Here is a 22,236-nt window from a genome sequence, read left to right on the forward strand (position 1 = left end):
CTTTTCCCTCTGTTTGCCATGTGAAGTGTGAACACCCAGGCAGCCAGCTGTATGCTGGACTTATTTATGAACTTTAAATATTTTAGTATAAACCCCGGTGCCGCAGTGGATTTAGGAGATACCAGTCATGCAGCAGATTAGGGAACAGGAGAAAAGCCAAAATGCGATATTTGCCCCCCAGTGTCCACTCCTGAGAGCTGTCCCCAAGCTGGGATGTGCCTTCCTGGGAGCCACGGTGGTGGGCTGGAGTGGTGAATATGCTTATTTTTTGCATCAAGATATAGTGCACTAAAATGAATAGGAACCAAATGGCCATTGGTTTGCTTTTCCCATTAGGATGCCATTGGAGCACAGTCACTTTGTGTGGGCAGGACCTCCTGGCAAGGGCACACATGGAGCTGGTAACCAAACTGCTCTGTCAATTAGCAAATTGTGCTGGCAGAGTCCCTTAATTAGCAACTTCACGAAATCTCCCTTGAGGTTAATGTTGTACAGCTGCTCTGCTCCTGGCTGGCACTTACTGAGAGGTTCATAAGTCACATCTAGTGTCTGCAGTGGAAAAAGCATTTCCACTCCAATATCTTTTCCTCTTGTACCCCCCCTCTCGTTGCTTTTTTCCACCTAGCTTGCTGTTCTTCTTGATCTCCATTTTCATGAAATCTTTTCTTGCCTTGCTGCTCTGATCATGAGCTTGCAGGAGTTGGTATTTCCAAGGAGACCCTTGGAAGGGGAAGCAAGAGCTGAAGGCGCCAATCTGCTTGGCATGATGGCTGTGGAATCAAGACCAAGCGCACTGGGAGCTCTTCAAGGATACGTTCATCACTGAGGCTCTGGCCATGTGTTTATATTAAATATTTGTTGGTCACAGACACCAGATTTTGTTGTATTGAAGATTGTAAAGCTCGGTTCCTGGGACAGGGAGGCATTGAGCATCCTCTGTTTGGCACTCAACTCCAGGGGCAATACTGGCCCCGGGGCAGGCAGAGGGGGAGTGGGTCCTGGGTTTCCTTGAGGGCTGCTGGGAAGATAAAAGCACAAAAGTGATTCTTTTCCCCCATTCCCCCTTTTCCATTGCCTTTCCCCAAGGGCTCAGGCATTTTGTACGGTGAGGGCATTACCACCTGGCAGTACCTGGGGAGTAACCGCATCATGTGGATGACAGCCAGGTAGTCCTCAGAAAGTACTAGAAATACAGATTTTTTTTTTTGGGGGTGGGGGGGAAGGCGGGGAAAGGGTTTCATTTGTGTAGTGCTTTAAGATTGTTCTGCCAGCTCCTATTGTACCTATTACCCAAGCAATTATTTTGCTGGGCACTTATCATTATGGCAACTTAATCATTAAGCACAGGGAGCTTTGCCACTTCTTCCTTTAGTTTAATGCTTACAGTCATGTGTCAAAGACTTTTTTTTTTTTTGCCTCCCTCCTCCAACTGTGCCTTAAAAATAGAAATATAAATAACATGATTCCCTGTGGTAGCTGAAAAATGCCTCTTTTTTTTTTTTTTAACAGCAAACCTGGCTCCCTCTACCTATCCCCAGATATTGCGTGCTTCAGCCTCGACCACTCCGGGGGTTCTGCTGGCTTTCTGCTGCTTGCCTGTAGTTTGTGTTATTAAAACTGCATATTTTTTCTTTCCTAATTGTGACTAGGAAGCCAGTTTTGAGCTTGGTTTGGAGTTGGCCAGTGGAAGGGTGGGATAATATTTCTCCAAGGGGAGCGTTTGAAGCCCTGATGAAGAGGGGGATCACAGAGACCAACACCAAACTCCCTCTAAGGAATGTGTTGGAATTGGAGCTGAAAGCACCATTTCTCCCTCTGCTTCCGTGAACTTGCTTGCTCACGTGTATCTAATTTTTGTGCTATCAGGGATGCAACACAGAGGCTATAATTATGAATTTAATACCTTCTTTTTCTGCTCTATTGAATCGCATTAAAAATACCATGTTGGGTCTTTTAAGACAGCAGCTACCTTTTCTCCATCACCTTTGCAGTGAATATATTTGGACTTAATATTTCATAATATTTTTGTCTGAGAGAGGCTGTTACAGACAGCCTGTCTCAGACAGCACTACTGGCTGATGGGCAGGAAGCTACAGTCGTACCGAATATCTCATTTGTGCGTAGCAGAAGGGACCTCTTGAATCCCTTGAGTTGTGGCAAGGAAAGATAGACGTTTCGAGGAATGAGGAATAAAGCGTAGATCTGAGATAGGAGGAATGCGAAGAGACGGTTGAATAACTGGTGTTCCCCGTTACGCAGATGACACCATTGCAAAGAAAAGTAGATTTTGAGACGAAGCAACGCTTAATGCTGATTTATTCATTGCTTTGCAGGTTTGAAACTTTTGAAGTGAATAGCTTTGAACAGTTTTGTATCAACTATGCCAACGAAAAGCTCCAGCAGCAGTTCAACTCGGTAAGGTCAGCTTGGAAATGTTCCATAAAACTATCAAGGTGGGATTATTGTACGTCTGGCTTCTGCTTAATGGCATTTACCTGCAGCCTGGCCGGATTGCATGGCCAGCGTGAATGTAGTCCTTGGGATACCATCTCTCCCAGGCAATGATCGTGCATTGCAATTGCACTAATAATATTCATATCAAGTTGAAAGTGTTGCTTGGTTGATTGATAAGCTTGACACTGGAAGCAGGTTTGCAAATGGTTTATGCAAAAGTTCACTAATGGTTTTGAATAAGGAGAAAGTTTGCCAATTTTTTTTTGGTGTAGTTTCAGTCCTCAAGTGCAGCCTTGGATGGTCTTGTGCCAAGTCCTGATTTCCAATGTGAGACAAAGCATGGGTGGAAACCTGCCCATTAAGTATAGCTTAAACCTCTGCAATGAAAATTCTGTACTAAATAGCAGGATGGGACATGTTCCCCGTTTTTCACTTGGACATGCCTCACAAAAACCTGAGGTTCTTCTATTTTATTAGAACTGAGTACTTACTGGAAATGAAAGCAGTGAGGGGTTGTCTTCTGCTTTTGTTGTAGGCAGAGAAAAAAATTACTATTAGTTTCAGGATATAAGGGAAAACTTGTTAAATTTGAGCAACTAAGTACTGCTTAGTAGTTCGGTACTTTGAGACCTTATCATATGCACAGACGTGAACATTTGCAGTATATCTAATGCATCAGATCACTGCTGCTAAAAATGAAAAGTAAATTATGGATTGTATTTGCACTATTCCTATCTTACTTAGTATGTCCGATTATCACTTCTGAAGCTTATAAATTCAAACTCTGAGATGACATGTTTGAGGAGATTTTAAAAAGCTATCTTTGAAGAAAAAAGTGCATTTGAAAAATCATTTTTTAATATGCTTAAGAGTATCTCAGAAATAGCCAGAGACAATTTATCTGCTTGGGCAGAGGTCTGAGATATATAAGCCATGCAAAGATATATTTTTTTTTTTTTTTTTATTAAGAATCTACAATAGAAATGTTCCTGAGTCAGTCAGATGCTGTTGCTGATATCTCTTCTAGGATGATGGGTGCTCTTTGTGAAGCTCTGCTCACAGATGGGGCCACATGTGCTCAGCCCCAGCTTGGCTCCAAGCTTGTGAACCTGCTGCAGGTCACTGCTTTAATCAGCAGAGCACTAAAGGAGAGAGGGATTTTTCTAGCCCAAGAGATATGCATGTCATTGCCATTTCAATATATAGTTTCCACTAATGTAGTGACAGCTTCAGACATTTTTTTTTTTTTTTTTTTCCCTCCTTCCTGCCCAATGGCTTCCTGGTATAAAGCTTTTATTTTCCTTGCCAGAAGCTAGATTGTACAAATGGCAGAGCCTGGACAAAACTGTACATGAGGGCACCTAAAGCTTGTACAGCTTCTGGATCTGCTGAGGGAATACTCTACTCCAGTGGGAATGAGTGGGTGAATGGGGAGGGGGCTGGCACTGTTCTGGCTGGGATCACGGTCAGTAACTCTGCTGTTCTTCCACTCTCAGCACGTGTTTAAGCTGGAACAAGAAGAGTACATGAAGGAGGGAATCCCTTGGACTCTCATAGACTTCTATGATAACCAGCCCTGCATAGACCTTATAGAGGCAAAGCTTGGTATCTTGGACCTACTGGATGAAGAATGCAAGGTAAAGAGGACCTCCCCCTTTTCACTGACCTTTTTATAAAAGGTTGAAGAATGGGCTTTAACCTGTGGTAGCTTGCAAGAGGGTAAACATCTCCTTTCACATGCGTTGCTGGGGTGCTCATGGTAGGCTGTTGGCATTTGCTTTGCATTAGGACTATTCAGAACCTCCTTAGCAGATGTCTCTTACCAACCTGGGTACCTGGTCTCACCATGTGTTGCCAAAGCCTGTGTTTCTTGCCTGGCTCTGCATAGGGATAGCCATTGCTTGCGACTTTTGATTTCTTTGTTGTTATCCAGAAGCTGGAGTTCCTCCCTGTCTCAAGCTTTGTTTTGTCCAAGTCCTGTTGCGATAGCTATTTGGGGTAAAGTTGATTGCATTTAGTGTACAGACTTCAGATGCTGGAATCTGTGTTTCAGTGGCGCTTGGCACATAAAAAAATGTGTGTCTGGGAGGGTCTCCTGTTTGGTTAACCTTGCAGTGTCAAGGGTCTTCAGCCACATAACGAGGATTTGCTGAAGTCGATGCCAAGCTCTGACTAATTTGAGGCAGGCCTGGATTTCACACAAGTTTTGCAGAAGACCAAAATTGCATGGCCCGTCTGCTTCTTTGGGATAGAGAAGCAGGAGCCAGGGATGACCTTTAGAAGTGTCTTCAGTTGTGTAGGCTTCTTGTTTGGCCATTCCTTCAGCATTCTTCTGTTGGGGTTTGGAATTGTCTTCCCTCAGCTTTTCTGAGTCTTGGGTTTGTGGTTGGCTGGTGTTTAGTTTGGCTTGGTTTTGGTTCTTTTTTTTTTTTTTTTTAAACCAAGCTTGTAATGTTGGGAAAGTAATTTGCTATCCTTTATCATCTGTTTCTCATAACAGCCTAAGTTAAATCTTGCTTAAAAGTTGAGTAGAAAAGCCAGAATGGCACCCTCCATGAGAATCCATAAGAAAGGTTGGACTACTTGTGCACTCCTTGTTCAGTTGTGAATTATCAAATATATGTAGGAACAAGAAATGCAAGATGGAAGACTTTCCTGGGAAGTTGGGATGCATGTTTTGAAGGTCTTTGTGGTGAAAACTATGTGGGAAGTCAAGAGTCTTCAGGTATAGTCATCTTAACAGGAATGCTCAGAGTGATGCTGTGATGAAAAGGGTCAATGATGATGAAGAAATACTGGAGAGAGTGTGGTCAGATCAGGGCTGTAAAACATTGTGATATTGAGGATAAAGAAACTTGAGTGAAGTTGTCTTTGGGAGGAGTTTCCATCGAGACTTGGACGTATTCTGTGCCAGGAAATGTCTTACCGATTGTGGAAGGGCTTTGAGGATTTTTGCACGAGGGCAGGGAAGGGTGAGGCATGGGTGGTGGGAGAGCTGAAGCACGGAAGGGGCCCCTCACCAGGATAGCCAAGGTGATGAGAAGGATGCAACAAATTCTTGTTGGCTTTGTGGGATCTGTGGGTATGGGACAGATCCAGTGGCCTGAGGGCATCAGAGGGAAAGGTTTTGGATCCATTATTTCAACTAGTGTCCCTGTTGGGATTTAAGGAGATGTATGTCTTGTCTGGAAGCGAGGTGACCTGTCAGGTGGCTGCTCTCCTCCATGCGACAGGGCTGCCTTCCTAGGCACGACGAGGCTGTCCCAACCTGTGTGTCCCACGAGCTCGGCCTTTATCTGGGGTACAGGCTCTCCGGCTATCTCTTTGCGATGAGCCGGAGTTGGGGCTTTGCGCTTTTCAAATCCAGTCTCAGGAAGACTCCTTAAAAATGAGAACAAATTAAACTTAATTTGATGCCCTTAAAATAGCATCTTAGCCCGTGCTGGCTCAGAAGGAGGTCAGATTATTTGCTTGATATTCAGCACCATTTCATTTGGTCTCTGCGCTATTAAGCCTGTTAAATTCTCCAGGCTCTAGCTGGCTCCTGGGTGTTGTGAAGACCAGAAGGAAAGTTTCCCTCATGCCATATTGGCTGATAACACCTTTTGCTCCTCTCCGAAGCACCTGGCACTGGTTGCTGCTGGTGACATTGCATTAGATGGAGCAATGCCTATGCAACAGTGGGAATATGGCCAACTTTGCTCTAGATCTGCCTGGTACTACTTTTTTCATCCATGCTTTTTTGGACCAAAAAAATGAAACACAAGATCTATTCCCCCGCACATCAAATACCAATTATCTGGATATTTACCTGTCAGTGGGGAATGCTGTCATTAGTCACTGGCCCTTATTATGGGCCCCCTAATCAGCTCTTTTATAACAACCTGCAAGCGTTCTCCAGCTTTATGAAAATTTCAGCAGAGCCTGTCAATTGAAAGTGCTGGTTTATGGATGAAAACTTTCACCCCCGCATCACCAGCCGCAGTGTTTCACCTCTCGGGGAGAGCCGGCCACGGTGGGCGTGGGACCACAATAGGATAAATTGCAAGTCATCTCGTTAGCACATACAACGGTGGATAAATATACTTCGGGACTTGAAATGACATCGAGGGGGGTCCTGGCAACACAATGAAACATCAGCGCAAATGGGGAGGGTTTGTCGCTAATGTTCTCGCTTCACAGAATGGATTTTTTTTTTTAATCTTTAATGTGAGGTTGGGGAGAGGGTGGTTGGGTACATGCTGAAGCAGTTCAGCTAACGAAGGTCATAGACCTTCAGTGCGTAATGAGAGTCTTGTCACCATTTAGAGAAGAAGGGGACCGGACAGGGTTGAAATGGGAATCAGCAATGAAAGAGAGGGCTCTCGACTTGAGATTGGAGTTTTAAAGACTAAACCTGTCTCATGAAAGCAAATGATAAAACCCCTAGCTCTGAAAAAAGACGGCGTCAGGATATGTTTGGTTTTGGGGCTTTGTAAATAGCTTTGAGGTCTTAGGAGTTGGAAGCTTTTGTAGAATTATTAAGGTTGGGGGGCGCTTCTAGAGGTCATTTGGTCCAACCTCCGGTTACATCCCTGATCTGCCCAGGAAGCCTTATAATCTCCATAGGTCTGTGACCTTGGAGTCCTCAAAGAGCCTTTTCCCCATTTCTTGCACTGGAGTGTTACCTGCCTGGATCTGGAGCTTTTAGGACCTCTTTATTTGGCTTTGACCTAAAAAGACACCAGAGAAACAGCAGTAGTTCATGTCCCATGCACAGAAATGGCCTTGGCCAGAAACCAAGGCCACTGTGACAGGAGCAACATTGAAGTGCTGCAGCACAAACTGAAGAGGAGGGAGAGGGGAGGAGGGCATCCAGGAGAACCTCCCTGCAGGTGAGCTATGAAATGTGGAGGGAGTCACCATAAGGCCAACAGCGGTGGTGGGAAACAATCTGGGATAACAGCAGAGCCCTTGAGGAGAGCAAGGAGACCAACGTACAGCCCATCAGAAGAGACGGGCGTTAAGGAGAGGGAGGCTGTTTTCTGAAAATCCATGGGAAGTTGGGAGGGCGTGTGGAAGACTTGTTTGGATGTCTGGGATTGCTTTAGGATATGGTTGGCCTTGCTGTAGAGGGAATGAATTTGGCAGAGGGGACAGCAGACTTCCTAAGAAGACTTTGAAGGCTTTGCAGTTGGAGGGAACACGTGAAGAGCAACTTCAGTGCTCTGGAGAGGAGCAGGCATTTGGGGTTGATTTTTTTCAAGGGACTTAAATTATCCTCAGAGGAAACTGAAAATTCTCTAAGAAATGCAGTCACGTCTCTTTATCAAAGTTGGATGAGGTGTCCTGATTTTTCAGGCTGAAACTGCTTGCTCTGTGTGAGTGCTTCATATCTTCCCAGGTGTCATTTGAGAGTACGGTCTGAAGTTGCTGTGGATATCTCAGAATCACAGAATGGCAAGGGTTGGAAGGGACCTCGGGAGATCACCCAGTCCAACCCCCCTGCTAAAGCAGGTTCTCCTAGAGCATGTTGCACAGGACTTCATCCAGGTGGCCTTTGAATATCTCCAGAGAAGGAGACTCCACAGCCCCCCTGGGCAGCCTGTGCCAGGGCTCCGTCACCCTCAAAGTCAAGAAGTTCTTCCTCATATTCAACTGAAACCTCTTATGTTTCAGTTTGTGCCCGTTGCCCCTTGTCCTGGGTCTGGGCACCACTGAGAAGAGTCTGGCTCTGTCCTCGTGACATCCACCCTTGAGATATTTGTATCCAGGTTTCTCTGTAAGGTGTCCTACTGCCTGGCTGCTTTCTTGCTTTTGCCTGTGCTGTTGGGATGGGAGTGAGAATGGAAGAATTAATGAAAAACAAAAATTTCAGTTAGCGTGAAGTGCACCTAAAAGGGTTTGATCAAGAATGGGCTGGTTGGAAGGGTTGATGTGTCAGTCACAATATTATTGTCCCAGATTTATGATGGATCTTAGTGAAATTTTTTCAATGTGACCCCAAGGCTGCCAAAGGGGGATGTGTCTAACCAAACCCACGAGCTCCCTCGTGCTCTCAAACTCTCTTGCTGATCTGGTTTGTGTTTTATGGCACATTGCCATCGTGTTACGCTGTTAAATGTGCCCAATGCATTTTCTAATGCTGTTCAAAAGATGCTTCTTAACCTTTCCTGTGTCCTTCTGTCAAGTGCCAGAAGCACTCAAGTCTGCTTCTAGCGGGCTGGTTTTTGATCCCACTTGTCTCTGTGCCTCTCTGTGAACTTGGATATCTAAGCAAATGTGTTTTCCTTGTCTGGATTTGTTAGCTTTTTTGAAAATCAGAAATCAGTATGTCACCTTCCTATGCCGCCTGGTCCTGTTTTGGGGGGATTTCTGCTGCGCTTGGAGATACGTGGAGGTTGGACCTCTGGGCTTTCCTTTCAGGCAGACAGCTTAATCCGACGGCAGAATAACCTTGCCTACGTCATGCTGTCAACTTTTATGACTTTAAAGTCAGGCACATCACTTGCAGTGAAACGTGTCTCTGGAGTGTGGACGAAGCCCAGGCTCTTTTCAGGCTTTAACTTACATTGGAGTGATGAGGAGAAAAGGAATAAAAATTTAAATAGGTCCTACTGTGTTTTCAGAGGGTTGACTTTTAGATCGTTAGGTTTGAATGGACCTTCATTGCTTATCCACTTAATTGTCCTTCTGTTGGAAGTGATGGTGGAGGGAATCTCACCCTTTAGCTTTGATTTCAGTTGCAGGAGCTCCTGGCAGCTCAGAGGACAAGTGTATGGAGATGGGAGGTGACCCTGCCAGGATTATGCTGCCCGGCTGATTTTATGCAGTGTGATGGGCAGAGGGACAGTGAGGACAGACAAGCAGAAGCAGTGACCTTGTGAAATTACTGGTCTAAGGTTTTTCCTGTTTAGAGATTTCCATGCAATATTTGCAAGGCAGTTGACTTCCCTCTTCGCTATCCCCTAGAAAAGTCTTGCACTGATGAGACAGTCTCTAAATAACTTTCTCACTGGCTCTAAAGGCCTTAAACTGCCAAGCCAATACAAAAAGCTGTTATAATAGCATAGATAACGGCCCTGTTAGTTTTTATCTCCAGGAGTTGGTCCCTATCAGGTGCTTCTCAGGCAGCTAAAAATACCCAGGCTGCACAACGATGAGCAGGGAGTGGTGTGGGTACGGCGAAACCCTCTTTCTGGGAGGTGGGAGCGATGCCTTTGAAGTTCAACTCTGAGATAAGCAGGTTTTTCAGCAAAGTGGACGGCCTAAAAGAGAGCTGGTGCAGGATAAATCTCCTCTCTCTGCAGCATCAGGCGGCTCAGGCGCTTCTGCTCTGCACCCACGGCTCGGTCCTGAACCAGAGAGACCTAACGATCACACCAGAGTGTTTTTATTGGTTATATTTCGTATTTATAGATAGAAAAAGAAACCCATCTGCATGTGTATAACTCCGTAGGTTAAATATGCATGTCTATCTTGCATAAATAAAATATGTATATAATTGCATAAATAAATGCCTTTTAATATTTATCTAAAATCTATATATGTGTATCCATAATTAGCCAAAACCAGGACAGCTTATAACAGTAAAATATAAAATACTTCAGGGATAGCATGGCTTGCATGAGTGGCTGCTGCATTTAATTCAGCTACTTCTTCCAGTTAACGGGAGTGGGCAGGAGCAGCTCATCCCCATGTCCAGAAAACTTCTGTCGTGTTCTGGCTTGCTGCTGTGAAATCAAAGGCTGTTTTGGAGCAGCATAAAGAAATTTTCATCAACTGTCTCAAGTTTTCCTTCTTAGTGTTTGCTGCTCCTATTTCGTCTGTCACCTTTCATGTAAAGATCTGTGTGAAGACCTGATGGAAGATCCAGAGCTTTCCCTGTTGCTACACTGGAGAAATTAATGCGTTATGGCCTAGACAAGTGGTCTGCGTGGTGGGTGAGGAATTGGCTGACGGGCTGCACCCAAAGGGTGGTGGTAAATAGCTCTTTTTCTAACTGACATCCCGTCACAAGTGGGGTCCCCCAAGGATATTGGGCCCAACATTATTCAATATCTTCAAGAGTGATCTGGATGATGGGATCAAGTGTAGCCTGATGAAGTTTGCAGACGACACCAAATTGAGTGGGGAAGTAGATGCTCTGGAAGGGAGAGCCACCCTGCAGGAAGATCTGGATAGGCTGGAAGAGTGGGCTAACAAGAACCTTAAGAAGCTCAACACAGACAAGCGTAAGGTCTTGCACCTCGGAAAACACAATCCAGGAGTGCAGCACAGGCTGGGATCCACCCGGCTGGAGAGCAGCTCTGTGGGACTGGACCTGGGGGTCCTGGTGGATAGGAGTGAGCAGTGTGCTGCTGCGGCCAAGAAGGTCAACAGGGTGCTGGGGCACCAAGATGACCCAAGGACTGGGAAGCCTGCCCTATGGGGATGGGGTGAGGGAGCTGGGTTTGTTCAGCCTGGAGAAAAGGAGGCTCAGAGGGGATCTCGTCACCGTGTACCAGTATTTAAAGGGAGGCTACAAAGAAGATGGAGACTCCCTTTTTACAAGGAGTCACATGGAGAGGACAAGGGGGAATGGGTACAAGTTAATCTTGAGAAGATTCTGACTGGATACAAGAGGACAATGTTTCACCATGAGAACAGTCAACCATTGGAATCATCTCCCCAGGGGAGTGGTAGACTCCCCCACACTGGACACTTTCCAGCCTCAGCTGGACAGGGTGCTGGGCCATCTTGTCTAGACTGTGCTCTTGCCTAGAAAGGTTGGACCAGATGATCCTTGAGGTCCCTTCCAACCTGGGATTCTGGGATTCTATGATATATAATTGTTTAATGTTCCTAGGCTTTGCCCCATCTAATTTTAATATCACCTAATGCTTTTTGTCTGACTCTTCTTTTTTTTTTTTTTTTTTTTTTAATAAACTAAATAATCCGGTCAGCCATTTTTTGTTAGGGTTATGTATGTGTATGTATGTGCAACCATTGCTGTCCTGCTGGCAGCAATAGAGGGTCCCCCAGCCCACACCTTTCTCATCCCTGCCAGGCAGACAGGGGGCGATGGGGACAAACCCCATCAGCTGTGGTCCCCAGCCCTGGAGGTGTGTAACAACTTCAGGCCTTGTTTCCTTTTGGTTTTCAAAAATTTTGCTTTGTGGCAAACTTATTGCGCTGGAAAAGTATAAAATAAAAAATATTTACAGCCATCCTGCTTTCCTCGTACGCCCTTATGTTTTTTTGCAAAGCTTTGGAGGTTTTGGCCAGTTAGCAGAGAAGGGACCTAAACATACCCTAAAAAATTGAGTCGTTACGGGAATTGTAATCATGAGAGTATCAGAAGTGACAGGATATTGTCGATTGCTGCCATACAGCTATATGTGCTTACAAAATAATAAAACTCAATATTTTTTTTTCCCCCTGATCTAGGCAATATATCTCATTAAGTTTACAATGATTTAGTGGGTAAGAATTGCAGGTGCTGGGTAGGAAGGGCAGCTCAACCCTTCCTTGTAACTGTTGATTTGTGCAAAGTAGCCCACTCCCTTGCTGCACCGGTAGTGCTGTGAGGGATTTTTTTATTATTATTATTTTTTAGTCATTGCAATTGTTTAGGGTTTTTCCATTCTCTGCCCCATGCTACCAAAGCAGTGTCTTAGGCAACACTTAATATCTTAGTGTACTGTGGCCAAATAATTTCAAGGGCCAGGTCCATTGCACCCTGAATTTGGTGGAAATAGGATGCAGAAGGAGTGTCTGGCATCCAGGAGTTTCATGGCACAGGGGCTTGGATGTGTGGGAGAGGGACACGGGAATCATTCGACTGCAGTAGGGCAGATATGTGGGTCTGCAGTCCCAACCCTGTGTGCAACTGGGGTTAATGCACCTTGTGTTTGGGATCCAGGTGACCGCACCCTAAGCCTGCTGTGAGGCAGAGGTTTCTTAAGAATTATCATTTTATTATCATTTTAATGTTTTAAAATTATTTTATTATCATTGTTATTTTAAATTAAGTAGAACTTCTTGATGTCTCAGGTGGCAGTCTGTGAAACTATTTGGTCACCAAAAATTGCATTAAAAAAATTAATGTTGGTGCCTGAGCAATTGATGTAACTTAAATGCAAAAATACTTCTATAATTATTTTTTTTTTCCTGCACGAGCTGTTCTGGCTGTTGGAGCAGAACCAGCATTTGAGTGTTTTTCACTAGAAATGAAATTTTTTTGGGTTTCTCAAGACTATACACGAAAATGAAATAGGACATGCTCATAGAACTGGGGGGGTGGACTCTGTTTCTCAAATATCCCTGTAGCCTATGTGGGCTACAGGAAGCCCACAAGGAGGGCTCCTCCAAAACCTCCCTGCACCTCCTTTGCATGCCTGACCACAACTTTTTGGTCTACTGTCTCCCTGTTCAGGTTCCCAAAGGCACCGACCAGAACTGGGCGCAGAAGCTGTATGACCGGCACGCCAGCAGCCAGCACTTCCAGAAGCCCCGCATGTCCAACACCTCCTTCATTGTCCTGCATTTTGCCGATAAGGTAACCAGGCTCCCGTTGCATGTGCTGGGACTTGAACGCAGAAATGGGAAATGCATGGAGGGAAGGAAGAGCTGCCCAAAGGAAAATTAGTTTATAGCACCAGCGAGCTGGTTTTTGGTGAGAGGGATGCCTCGTTGGCAGTAATCTCGTTTGGGCTCTCAGATCTAGATCAGCTTGGAGGACTTTGGCCTCCAAACTATTGCGCTAAGCTTTAAATAATTGTGCTTTCTAGAGTAGAGAAAAATCCTCTTTCTCAAAGCTGCAGTGAAATGAATTTCTGTAAGGGCAGCTTTACTGAAAATATATTGGAAAAGGGAATTATTTTTGAAGAGCAGGAGCTGTGAGCATCAACGCAGTGGGGAGGAGCATGCAAGAGGTGACCCTGGGCTGATCCCACACTTTTGAGGGAGATGATGCCAGCTGTGGGTCCTAAATCCCAGTGTCTGGTGCTGTAGGGTCTTGTCCATGGGCTCCGTGTCCGAGGAACCAGATGACATGCAGGGGCTGCGATCCCGTACAGGCGCTTCTCCTGACCAGGTTTGCCCTGGATGCAAGCAGCACTTTCCATGGCAAAAGTTGATACTCAACTTTCCTTAGGCTCATGATTTTGCACATGTATCCCTCACAAATTATATTTCTTTACAAGCTTTGCCTTTTGTGATCAGTTATTTCAGCCAACTTCAGATGTAAAAAATCAAATTTGCATCTGTCCCCTCAAAAGCCTTCCTTTGCACCTTGACTTTCTGCAACAAGAGACCTACAGGAGGCGTAGTCAGGAGATCTTTTGAAGTTTATTGATTAGCTTACAAGGAGTTCAGGAGTGAACAAAAGAGCATGTAGAGAGACTGGCGATGCTTGCATTTTTACCCCTGGTTTCCATGGCAGTACGGTTGGGTCCCATACAGGGCAGTTTAATGATGAAGAAACAATTTGTGTTTGCGTTCAGGATTTTGCTTTCATTCAGATTCACTTTCTTTGATAGAAAGTGACCTTTAAATTCCAGTTGTTCCCCCCACTTCTCCCTCTCAGGTTTTTAAGGTGAGTCCCAACAGTTAGGGGCACGGTGACACACAGCACCTTGTCCCTGTGCGGTCAGACTTTACCCTCTGGGCTTCTTCCCTTGTCTTCTCCTAGGTGGAGTACCAGAGTGAGGGTTTTCTGGAGAAGAACCGGGACACCGTGTACGAGGAACAGATCAATATCCTGAAAGCCAGCAAGGTAAAAGCAGCGAGTCAGGAGATAGTCAGCACCACCGCTTTCTGAAGTGTGAACTTCATGCTTGTGTTCCGGTGCCATGCCGCAGCAGGTTGTGTGTGCAACAGTGGGGACAGCTACGTGAACAGCAGCAAAAAAAGGGAAATAAATGGGGTGTGGAGGAAGGAATAAGTGGGGAGGGGAGGGATGAGGCTGCTGGGTGCTACGGTTGCACCCAGGTGTAGGTGTGCATGGTCCTCTACTCACCTCCACTCTGGTGTCAGTGTCCCGTTGAGGTGCATCAGAAAAATCCTTTCCAAACCTGTTGATCCTCTTCTTTTTTTTGGTCACCAAGAGCATAAATCAGGAGCAGACAGTTTATGGGGCGGTGTAAATCCCACTTAGCTCTTGCTCGGAGCTCCCCACCCACCACCTGGCACTGAAGGTCCTCAAAAGCATGTGAATCCACAGGTGAGCCTGGGACTAAAAGCCATGGTCAGCAGTGTGGTTTGTATATTGTGGGTAGCGTTGCTGACCCTACAACCCTTCTTTATGAAATTGGCTGTTCTCCTTAGCGGCAGTCCATCATACTTGGCCCCACAATTTTTAAATACTTAACCCTATTTTTTGCATACTAATTATTTAATATACAATGCTGGAAATCTAACACAAACTCTGAGATGTTCCAGCTGCTGCCAGAGCTATTTTACACTGCTGCCAATAGGTAATATTAACAAATATTGTTGATCATGCTTGCTCTTGCTCCTGTATTACAAGATTTGTGTCATGTACCTTTCCTCTCCTGAGTATTGTAAAAACAACTTGTCGGCGCGTCATTGCATGAGTGCCAACAGAGATGTGTTGACTGACCTTGAATACCAAGTCTCCTTGTAGAGAGCTTTTTGGTACCCGTGGTTTAAAGTCTCCGCTAGTCCTGAAGGCTGTGAGCTTGCTGGGCTGTTGGAAGCAGAAAAGCAGTAGCTGTGGGGCTCTGCAGGCGTCGGCGTGAGTCGAAGTAAATGAGGACTTGGCAAGTGGGCTTTGAGTTGGAGACTTTACAGTTACATGCATGAACCTAACAGATTTTGCGCTGACTTCCAACACCCCACTCTTCTCCATGACCATGCCTTTGCGCTTGGGTGGGTTGGGTTAAGAGTGTCAATACCACAGACATCTTAGGAATTTCAAGTCCTTGTTTTTTATAACCAGACCAAAAGTTCCTCCCTGCAACCTTTAGTCTTTCATTGTCAATTAATGAGCTGAGACTTTAAACTACCTTAACCCTTCCAGGGGCAGCTAGAAGTTAGTGTGAAAATCCAGCCCTGCAAATTCCAACACGCCATCCAGCAGCCAAAATTGAGACTGCATGACTCTGGGGCTGCCACCAGACTTTGTGGGGTAGGGAAGCAATATATCTGCTTTTCTCTAAACCATTTCAAAGCCTCCCCCAGCATGGACCAGCTTGATAACTTGCCTTTGTTTTCTTGCATTACAAATTTTGAACCCCCTTAGGATATTGCAAGCAGATGTGTCACATATCCAGATTTCTCCTCTTTGTGCCACCCTCCCTTGGTTTTTATGGCTGGGTATGACCTTCCAAATGCCACCCTAAATAAGGAGTGTGGTGAGGGGCAAGGGAGGAAGTATTATTTTTAGGAGCATTTTAAGCAGGAGTTGGTTCTTGCCAAAGTAAGGGAGATGAGAATGGGAAATTAATTGAGTGTTGTCAGTGGCTTGCCCTCTGTCTAAGCAATAAATTCACGTGAAGATGGCAAGATGTGCAATTTTCTCATCCATGAGGGTAGTTGTGAGTCTAATAACTGTGAAGCTGGGCTTTAATAATGCCCAAATCAAGATCTCTCTGTATTTGGGAAGCTCACAGCTTGCCCAGGGTAAAAACTGGGCAGGATTAGAACTTATTAGAAATGCCAGGTAACCTGCAGGAATAATTGATGCTGTATGATGAATTATTTAGCCAGTGCTGATCTTGCTGTTGGAGGTCGTGCTGCAGAGCTGGTGGTGTCTGGTAGGGATTTCTGTTTGACTTCTCCCCATAGCCACTGCGGAGTAGGTGGGGAGGAGAGCTGTAACTCACTGGGGTGGGGTGGTGTAGAGTGGGGAAGGACGGTGCCACCTGCAACTCATTTCTTAAAAAAAGAAATTAAAAAAATGTAGAAATGAGTTTACTAACAGCACCACCTCCTCTTCTTTCTCTCATATATAAGGACCATAATTTATATCAGAGAGGGCTGGGCTTTGGTTTAACAGCAAAAAAACCCCAAACCCTGCTCCTTGCAACTGGTTTGCTTGGCCTTAAAACATGGAGCTTCTTAAGCCATTAATATGTATGCCTCAGGACCAAAGAGTTGGGCTTCCCTGGACCTGCAAACTAAGCTAATGCTCCTTGGGACCGGGCGTTAGGACCTTATGAATTTGTGGTGGTGACTCTGTAGGTGATACCAAAACCTGCGTTTGTGATCCAGCTTAAAACGCCCTCAAATGCACTTGGCTCTGAGAATCTTTGGGTGACAGTTTGATGAACTTCAGCCTTTGAGCCATTTCTTTAATGATGTGGGAGCAGTGACTGTCATCAGCCCATGCTGACGCTGTGCTGTCCTGGGAGGAAGAGCAGTGCTTCCCTTGGCAGGAACATCCTCATCATCTTCCTGCAAAGCCTCCAAAACCTGATCTTCTGCTCCTGCTTTCCCTAACCCTGTTGGCCAGCAGATTCAGTTATCCTGATTTTTTTTTTTTAATTTTTTTATTTTTTTTGCCTCTCGTCTGCCATATGCCCTCCATGGGTATAAACAAATAATTTTTTTTTTTCTTTTGCTGTAGGAAGCAACCTGGTTTCTCTGAACCAAAAAGAGCAGCAGCAGCAACGCTGAGTCTGCCACTCCAATGTGCTAAAATTTAGATTTGTACTGCAAAAGGCCGTGCCGTGAGGACTTTATCCTGTACACAGGATCAGCCCTGTATTGCAGTACTTGCTGCATTTCCTCTTTGTATTCCCACTAAGGCGATACACAAGGCAAGGGGGAACGCTGTCAATTTAACACAGCAAGGACTTAAACACCTCTCCGTCCTCAAGTGCATCGCTGATGAAGCGCTCCCACCAAGGCATAACTGCGTTCTGCTAATTAGAATGCAATTACTGCTGTCAACAGGATGGTGAAAGAAACTTTTTATAAAGCAGCTAATTAGTGTTGTTAGCGCTGGTCAGCTAAAACAGTTGAGAGTTGATGTTCTTTGGATTAAGGAAGCTGATTTGAATACTGATTGAAAGCATATGGGCATGCTGGTTAGATATTATATTCCAGTCCTCTATAATTACAAATAATGCACCAATGGTTTTGACTCTGCCAGTTGGGAAGGAGGGATCTGTCCTTGTCACTTATTCCCCAGCATCTGTGGAATAGATCCTGGGCTGCCACAGGTGGTCCCAGTTAAATCAGTTTTGGTTTAAGCAAGGTGAAAACTCACCTCTGAGGTTCTTGTCGAGTGTTTGTGTAGGAGTAAGCACTCTCATTATTAATAGCCAGCGGATGGAGGGCCTGATGACACTCCCAGCTATGCGCTGAGAAGATACTTTGAAAGCTGAAATGACAGCCGGGGGTTTCATCGCATTGTCAGAGATGGTAAAGTGAAGCCTGCGTTGGATGCCTTCCAGCATCAAGCACCTACCACCCAAACGCCCCGTCTTTGCAGGAGGCACAGCACCCAAGACAGTGATGTGTCATCAAAGTACAACCTCTGTCGGGATGTCTTTTTTGGGGGATAGAGGGTTAGGCAAAGAAGGTGCGAGCCTTTATTCTGCTAGGGGTTGAGTGAACTGGACAGGCTGCCCAGGGAAGGGGTCGAGTCCCCATCCCTGGGGATATTTAAAAGCCGGGCAGACATGGTGCTTAGGGCCAGGGTTTAGTGGTGGAATGGCAGTGCTAGGTTAACGGTTGGACTCGATGATCTTCAAGGTCTTTTCCAAACTGAAGGATTCTGTGATTCTAAGAAAAGCTCTGCTCTGGTGAGACCTCACCTAGAGTACTGTGTCCAGCTCTGGAGCCCTCAGCACAAGGAGGACATGGACCTGTTGGAGCGGGGCCAGAGGAGGGCTACTAAAATGCTGCGAGGGCTGGAGCCCCTCTGCTCTGAGGCCAGGCTGGGAGAGTTGGGGGTGTTCAGCCTGGAGAAGAGAAGGCTGCGGGCAGAGCTGAGTGCGGCCGGTCAGGGCTTCAAGGGGGCCCAGAGGAAAGGGGGGGACAAGCTTTTTAGTAGGGCTAGCTGGGACAGGACAAGGGGGGATGGCTTTGCAGGGGGGTTGGGCTGGGTGACCTCTGGGGGTCCCTTCCTACCCAAAACATTCTATGATTCTATGAAGCAGATCCTTAGCAGGCATTGCCTTGGAGCCTACAAGCAATTTGCTAATGTAATGCAAACAGTTTTCTTTCCAGAGTGGTACTGAGGCTGCTGTGCTAGCAAGCTGCAAACAGCCTGCGGGACCGGGGCTGGAAATATTCCTGTCTCAGTCCGGGGACGTGGCAGAGAGCCAGGCAGCCCTTTATGGTGTGGGGCTGTCTGTTAATCATAGAATCATAGAATGTTTTGGGTTGGAAGGGACCCCTAGAGGTCATCTAGTAAACCCCTGGATTCTTCTTGAGATCTTATCGGAAATACACCCAAGGTTGGCTTTCAGAGGAGCCTGGGATGGAGGGAAGAGCATCGTGCAGTGCACCACTGCCTCATGTTGGTGTTTTTGCGTGGATGTGTTGGGCACAGCATGCCATGGACAAGGCAAGAGTGATGCTGGTGCTCTCTCCTGTGGATGCTCCAGAGCGGGTGTTGCTGGTGGTGCTTTGGCAGTGTCACCAGGCTGGAGCCCAGCTCAGCTTGGTGATAAGTGAAATCCTGCCTGGTGACAGTGGGGTTTTTTTCTTGTATTTGAGAATTTACTGTTTGAATATAAGCACGGCTGTAGCAGAAACCAGTCTGGGTGCATAGCTGGGTTCGAGATGTGAAAATTTAACAGCTCTGCTAAACAGACCAGATTTATTGTGACTGACTTACTACTAATGTTCCCCAGCCTAATGCAAATTTGAAGATCCTGCCCCATAAGAAAAAAATAGCATTAACTGCATTTGCCAGCTCACCTGTTCTCCCATTTATGAAGCGGAAATGTTGCTGCTGGTTTGCCAGAAACCCCAGACTTCTGAGGAGCTAAATGTGGTGCTTTCAGGGCTGCGGAATGGCAGTCCTGCTGTCGCCTTGCTCGTTCACGCTGAAACGCAGGTAATTAGTGAGGAAGTGCTGGTGTCTCTTAATTGTTCAGAAAAACAGGGGTGCCTCTGGGGCTGTGGTAGAGTGGGCTGCTGCATGTCCTCACATGGAAACCCCATTCCTGGGGGATATGTTGTGTGGGCAGCATCCTTGCTGCCATCAGGACTGAATGAGTAGCTCGAAATAAAGCCTGGGAGCAAGAGCCACTTCGCATTCAGGAGGTTTTGTGCCTTGGACAACATGTCAGTGATGCAGCCTTTCAGCTAGCCATCCTCTTTTTTTTTGTTTGTTTGTTTGATTTAATGTGCGCATTTCAAGGTTTGATGAACTGCAGAACAGAATGGCCAATGGTCCTGCTGACATGGTTTATGTAGGCAACACTTGATTTCACTTTATTGCCCTTTTTACCCTTCCTGCTTTAAGATGGTGAAAAATGACTGAAGCAATGTGGCTTGGGTGGGTTCATTCAGCGAAGAGTAGGGCCAGAGTGCTCAGATGTTGCCTTTCATTTTAGTATCAAATGGTAGCAGACTTATTTCAAGATGAGAAGGATGCTGCACCCGCCACTTCCATGGCAAAGGGAACATCCAAGATCAGCGTCCGTTCTGCCAGACCAGTAATCAAAGCTGCCAATAAGGAACACAAGAAAACAGTGGGGCACCAGGTAATGTATGACACGAGCGCGTCGGTCGACAGCAGGGAAATGGGGCAGGTGAATCCAGATAGGTTTTTACAGTGCAGATCTTGTTTCTTCAGTTTGAAGCAGAGATAAATGAAAAGCTATTGGGGCAGAAGCAAGGGGACCTTCCTGTGACCCGTGTTGAGGTTGGGAACAGTTTGGCTTTTGCTTTTGGACACCTTCTAGCAGTGTCTCTGGAAGAGCAGGCTCAAGTAGTCTTGACTAGAAGGAGTTGAGATATGGACTAAGAAGGGTGGAGGCCACTCTGGGATTCACTGGACTATATCCCGATGTACCATGATGCTCATAAATTGAAGCAACTTGAGAAAAAAGAGCATTTTTCCCCTGTGTAGACAGTCAGGGAGTGCAACAGGGCCCCAGAGGCATTGTGCTTTCTCCACCTTTGGAGGCTTTCAAGACCCAACTGGGTAAAGCCCTGAGAAAACACTTACTGCTGTTGTACATCACCAGTGTCTTCTCTGAATTGCTCCTGCATGTGCTGGGCTGATGGGGAGGGTCACGCTATGTCACATCCAGAAGCTGGCACCCCAGGTGGCTTCTTGCAGCACCCGCCAACTCGAGCGCATGGTACAGCACCTTCATCCCTCCTCAAAACGAGTGGTTTTGTCTTTCAGTTCCGCAACTCGCTGCATTTGCTCATGGAGACTCTGGATGCCACCACTCCACACTACGTGCGTTGCATCAAGCCAAACGACGAGAAGCTCCCCTTTAAGTAAGCAGGCTTTCAGACGAGCAAATGTGTTGAGTATTAATAGCAACAGTGTGCGCTTTGGACTTTTCCTCTTGCTCAAGAGATTGCCCCTCTTGTGATTCTGTTCCCGTAACCCTGTAGTTTGCTGGATTCACTTCTCTTGGGTTTCATGATGTGGTTTTTGTGCCCCTGAAATGAAGACTGATGCGTGTCCTAGTAGTTTATAGACATACTCTGCTAACACTGAGCATCCTTGCTTTGCAATAATAGGGTCTTCGTACAATTTCATCTTAGAATTGCTTTGATTTAAATGGTTATAGTACTAAACAGTGAAAAGTAGCAGAGGAAGAAATAAAAAAGCGGAGACAAGTGGTGTGCTTGAAAAATGGCTTGTAAAATGAACAAAAATGTCTTGCTGCTTCCAAAATAAATGTGACAAAATAAAGACGTGACTTGTATCCACTTCAGGCTGGTTTTCAGGTAAGTGAACAGCTGAAGCAAAAAGCCAGTCTTGATCTTCCTCTGTAGTTCAGAAGTGTTATCGCAAGCTGTGAATGTTGCGAGCGAATAGCTGTTAGCCTTGTTTGACCTCTTAGATAATGTATTTGTGCCCGATTTTGTTCCCTGTAGCTCCAAAAATGCTTGGCCATTAGTATGCAGGGACCTCCTATACCTTGTGGTGATGTCTTCTAAAGGCCCTGGCATAAACTGCAGGTGGTGATATTTAAGAAAGCAGAGTTATAATTGTGACCTGCAAGCAGGGAGGCATTGCCCTCCAGCTGAGTGCTACCGGAGAGCATGGTGCCACCTTGGAGTGCAGACGTGGGCTCCAACAGCACCCTGTAAAGGAGGGCGCAGCATCCGTAATGAGGCTCACCTGTGGTTGTGATACGCTGGTGGCAAGGTATGCACTAGAAAGCTTCCCCAGCTTGGCTCTTCTGCCTCTGCAGACAGCAAAGCAAACAGTATTGATGGTTAGAAGAGATTCAGGAACTGGCTTATATTAACTGATTGATTAGATGATTAGTTAACAGCTCTGGAGAGGGCTATGTTGGCTGTCTGCTGAGATGGCAGCTTCTGTGGTCTGTTGTACCTATTTCATGTACCATTTTGTAGGTACTGGAGATACTCAGGGCCTTGATCTCTTGTTGCCTATTGCAGAGGTTGTCGATTGAAAGGAAATTCAGGATTGTACTTTTTGTTTGGTTACTTTCTTTAAATAAAGCACAGAATTATTTTCTAACTTTCTGTAGTGGAAGTGTGGTAAATGCTCTTCATGGTGAAATGGCTTCACCTTTCCAAAGGGCATTTCCAAGACTCCGTGTCCCTACTTGGCTCTATCTTCAGCCCACCCATCTTCACTTGTTTGCCTTTAACTTCGCAATTCAGTTTTTCATGTGATGGTCA

The 22,236-nt window shown here is 45.8% G+C and overlaps 1 protein-coding gene across 1 annotated transcript in view; it reads left to right on the plus strand.

The window, feature by feature from the left end:
• MYO5B (myosin VB) overlaps positions 1-22,236 on the plus strand; it is a 134,744-nt gene that overhangs the window by 43,239 nt on the left and 69,269 nt on the right. The window contains exons 11-16 of the mRNA XM_035903088.1: positions 2,334-2,415; positions 3,951-4,091; positions 12,851-12,973; positions 14,108-14,191; positions 19,953-20,102; positions 20,753-20,850. Coding sequence (XP_035758981.1) covers positions 2,334-2,415; positions 3,951-4,091; positions 12,851-12,973; positions 14,108-14,191; positions 19,953-20,102; positions 20,753-20,850 — 678 coding nt within the window. The remainder of the gene's footprint in view (positions 1-2,333; positions 2,416-3,950; positions 4,092-12,850; positions 12,974-14,107; positions 14,192-19,952; positions 20,103-20,752; positions 20,851-22,236) is intronic.

Source organism: Egretta garzetta, unplaced genomic scaffold, assembly GCF_000687185.1.
Source record: "Egretta garzetta isolate BGI_Z169 unplaced genomic scaffold, ASM68718v1 scaffold179, whole genome shotgun sequence".
Taxonomy (NCBI): domain Eukaryota; kingdom Metazoa; phylum Chordata; class Aves; order Pelecaniformes; family Ardeidae; genus Egretta; species Egretta garzetta.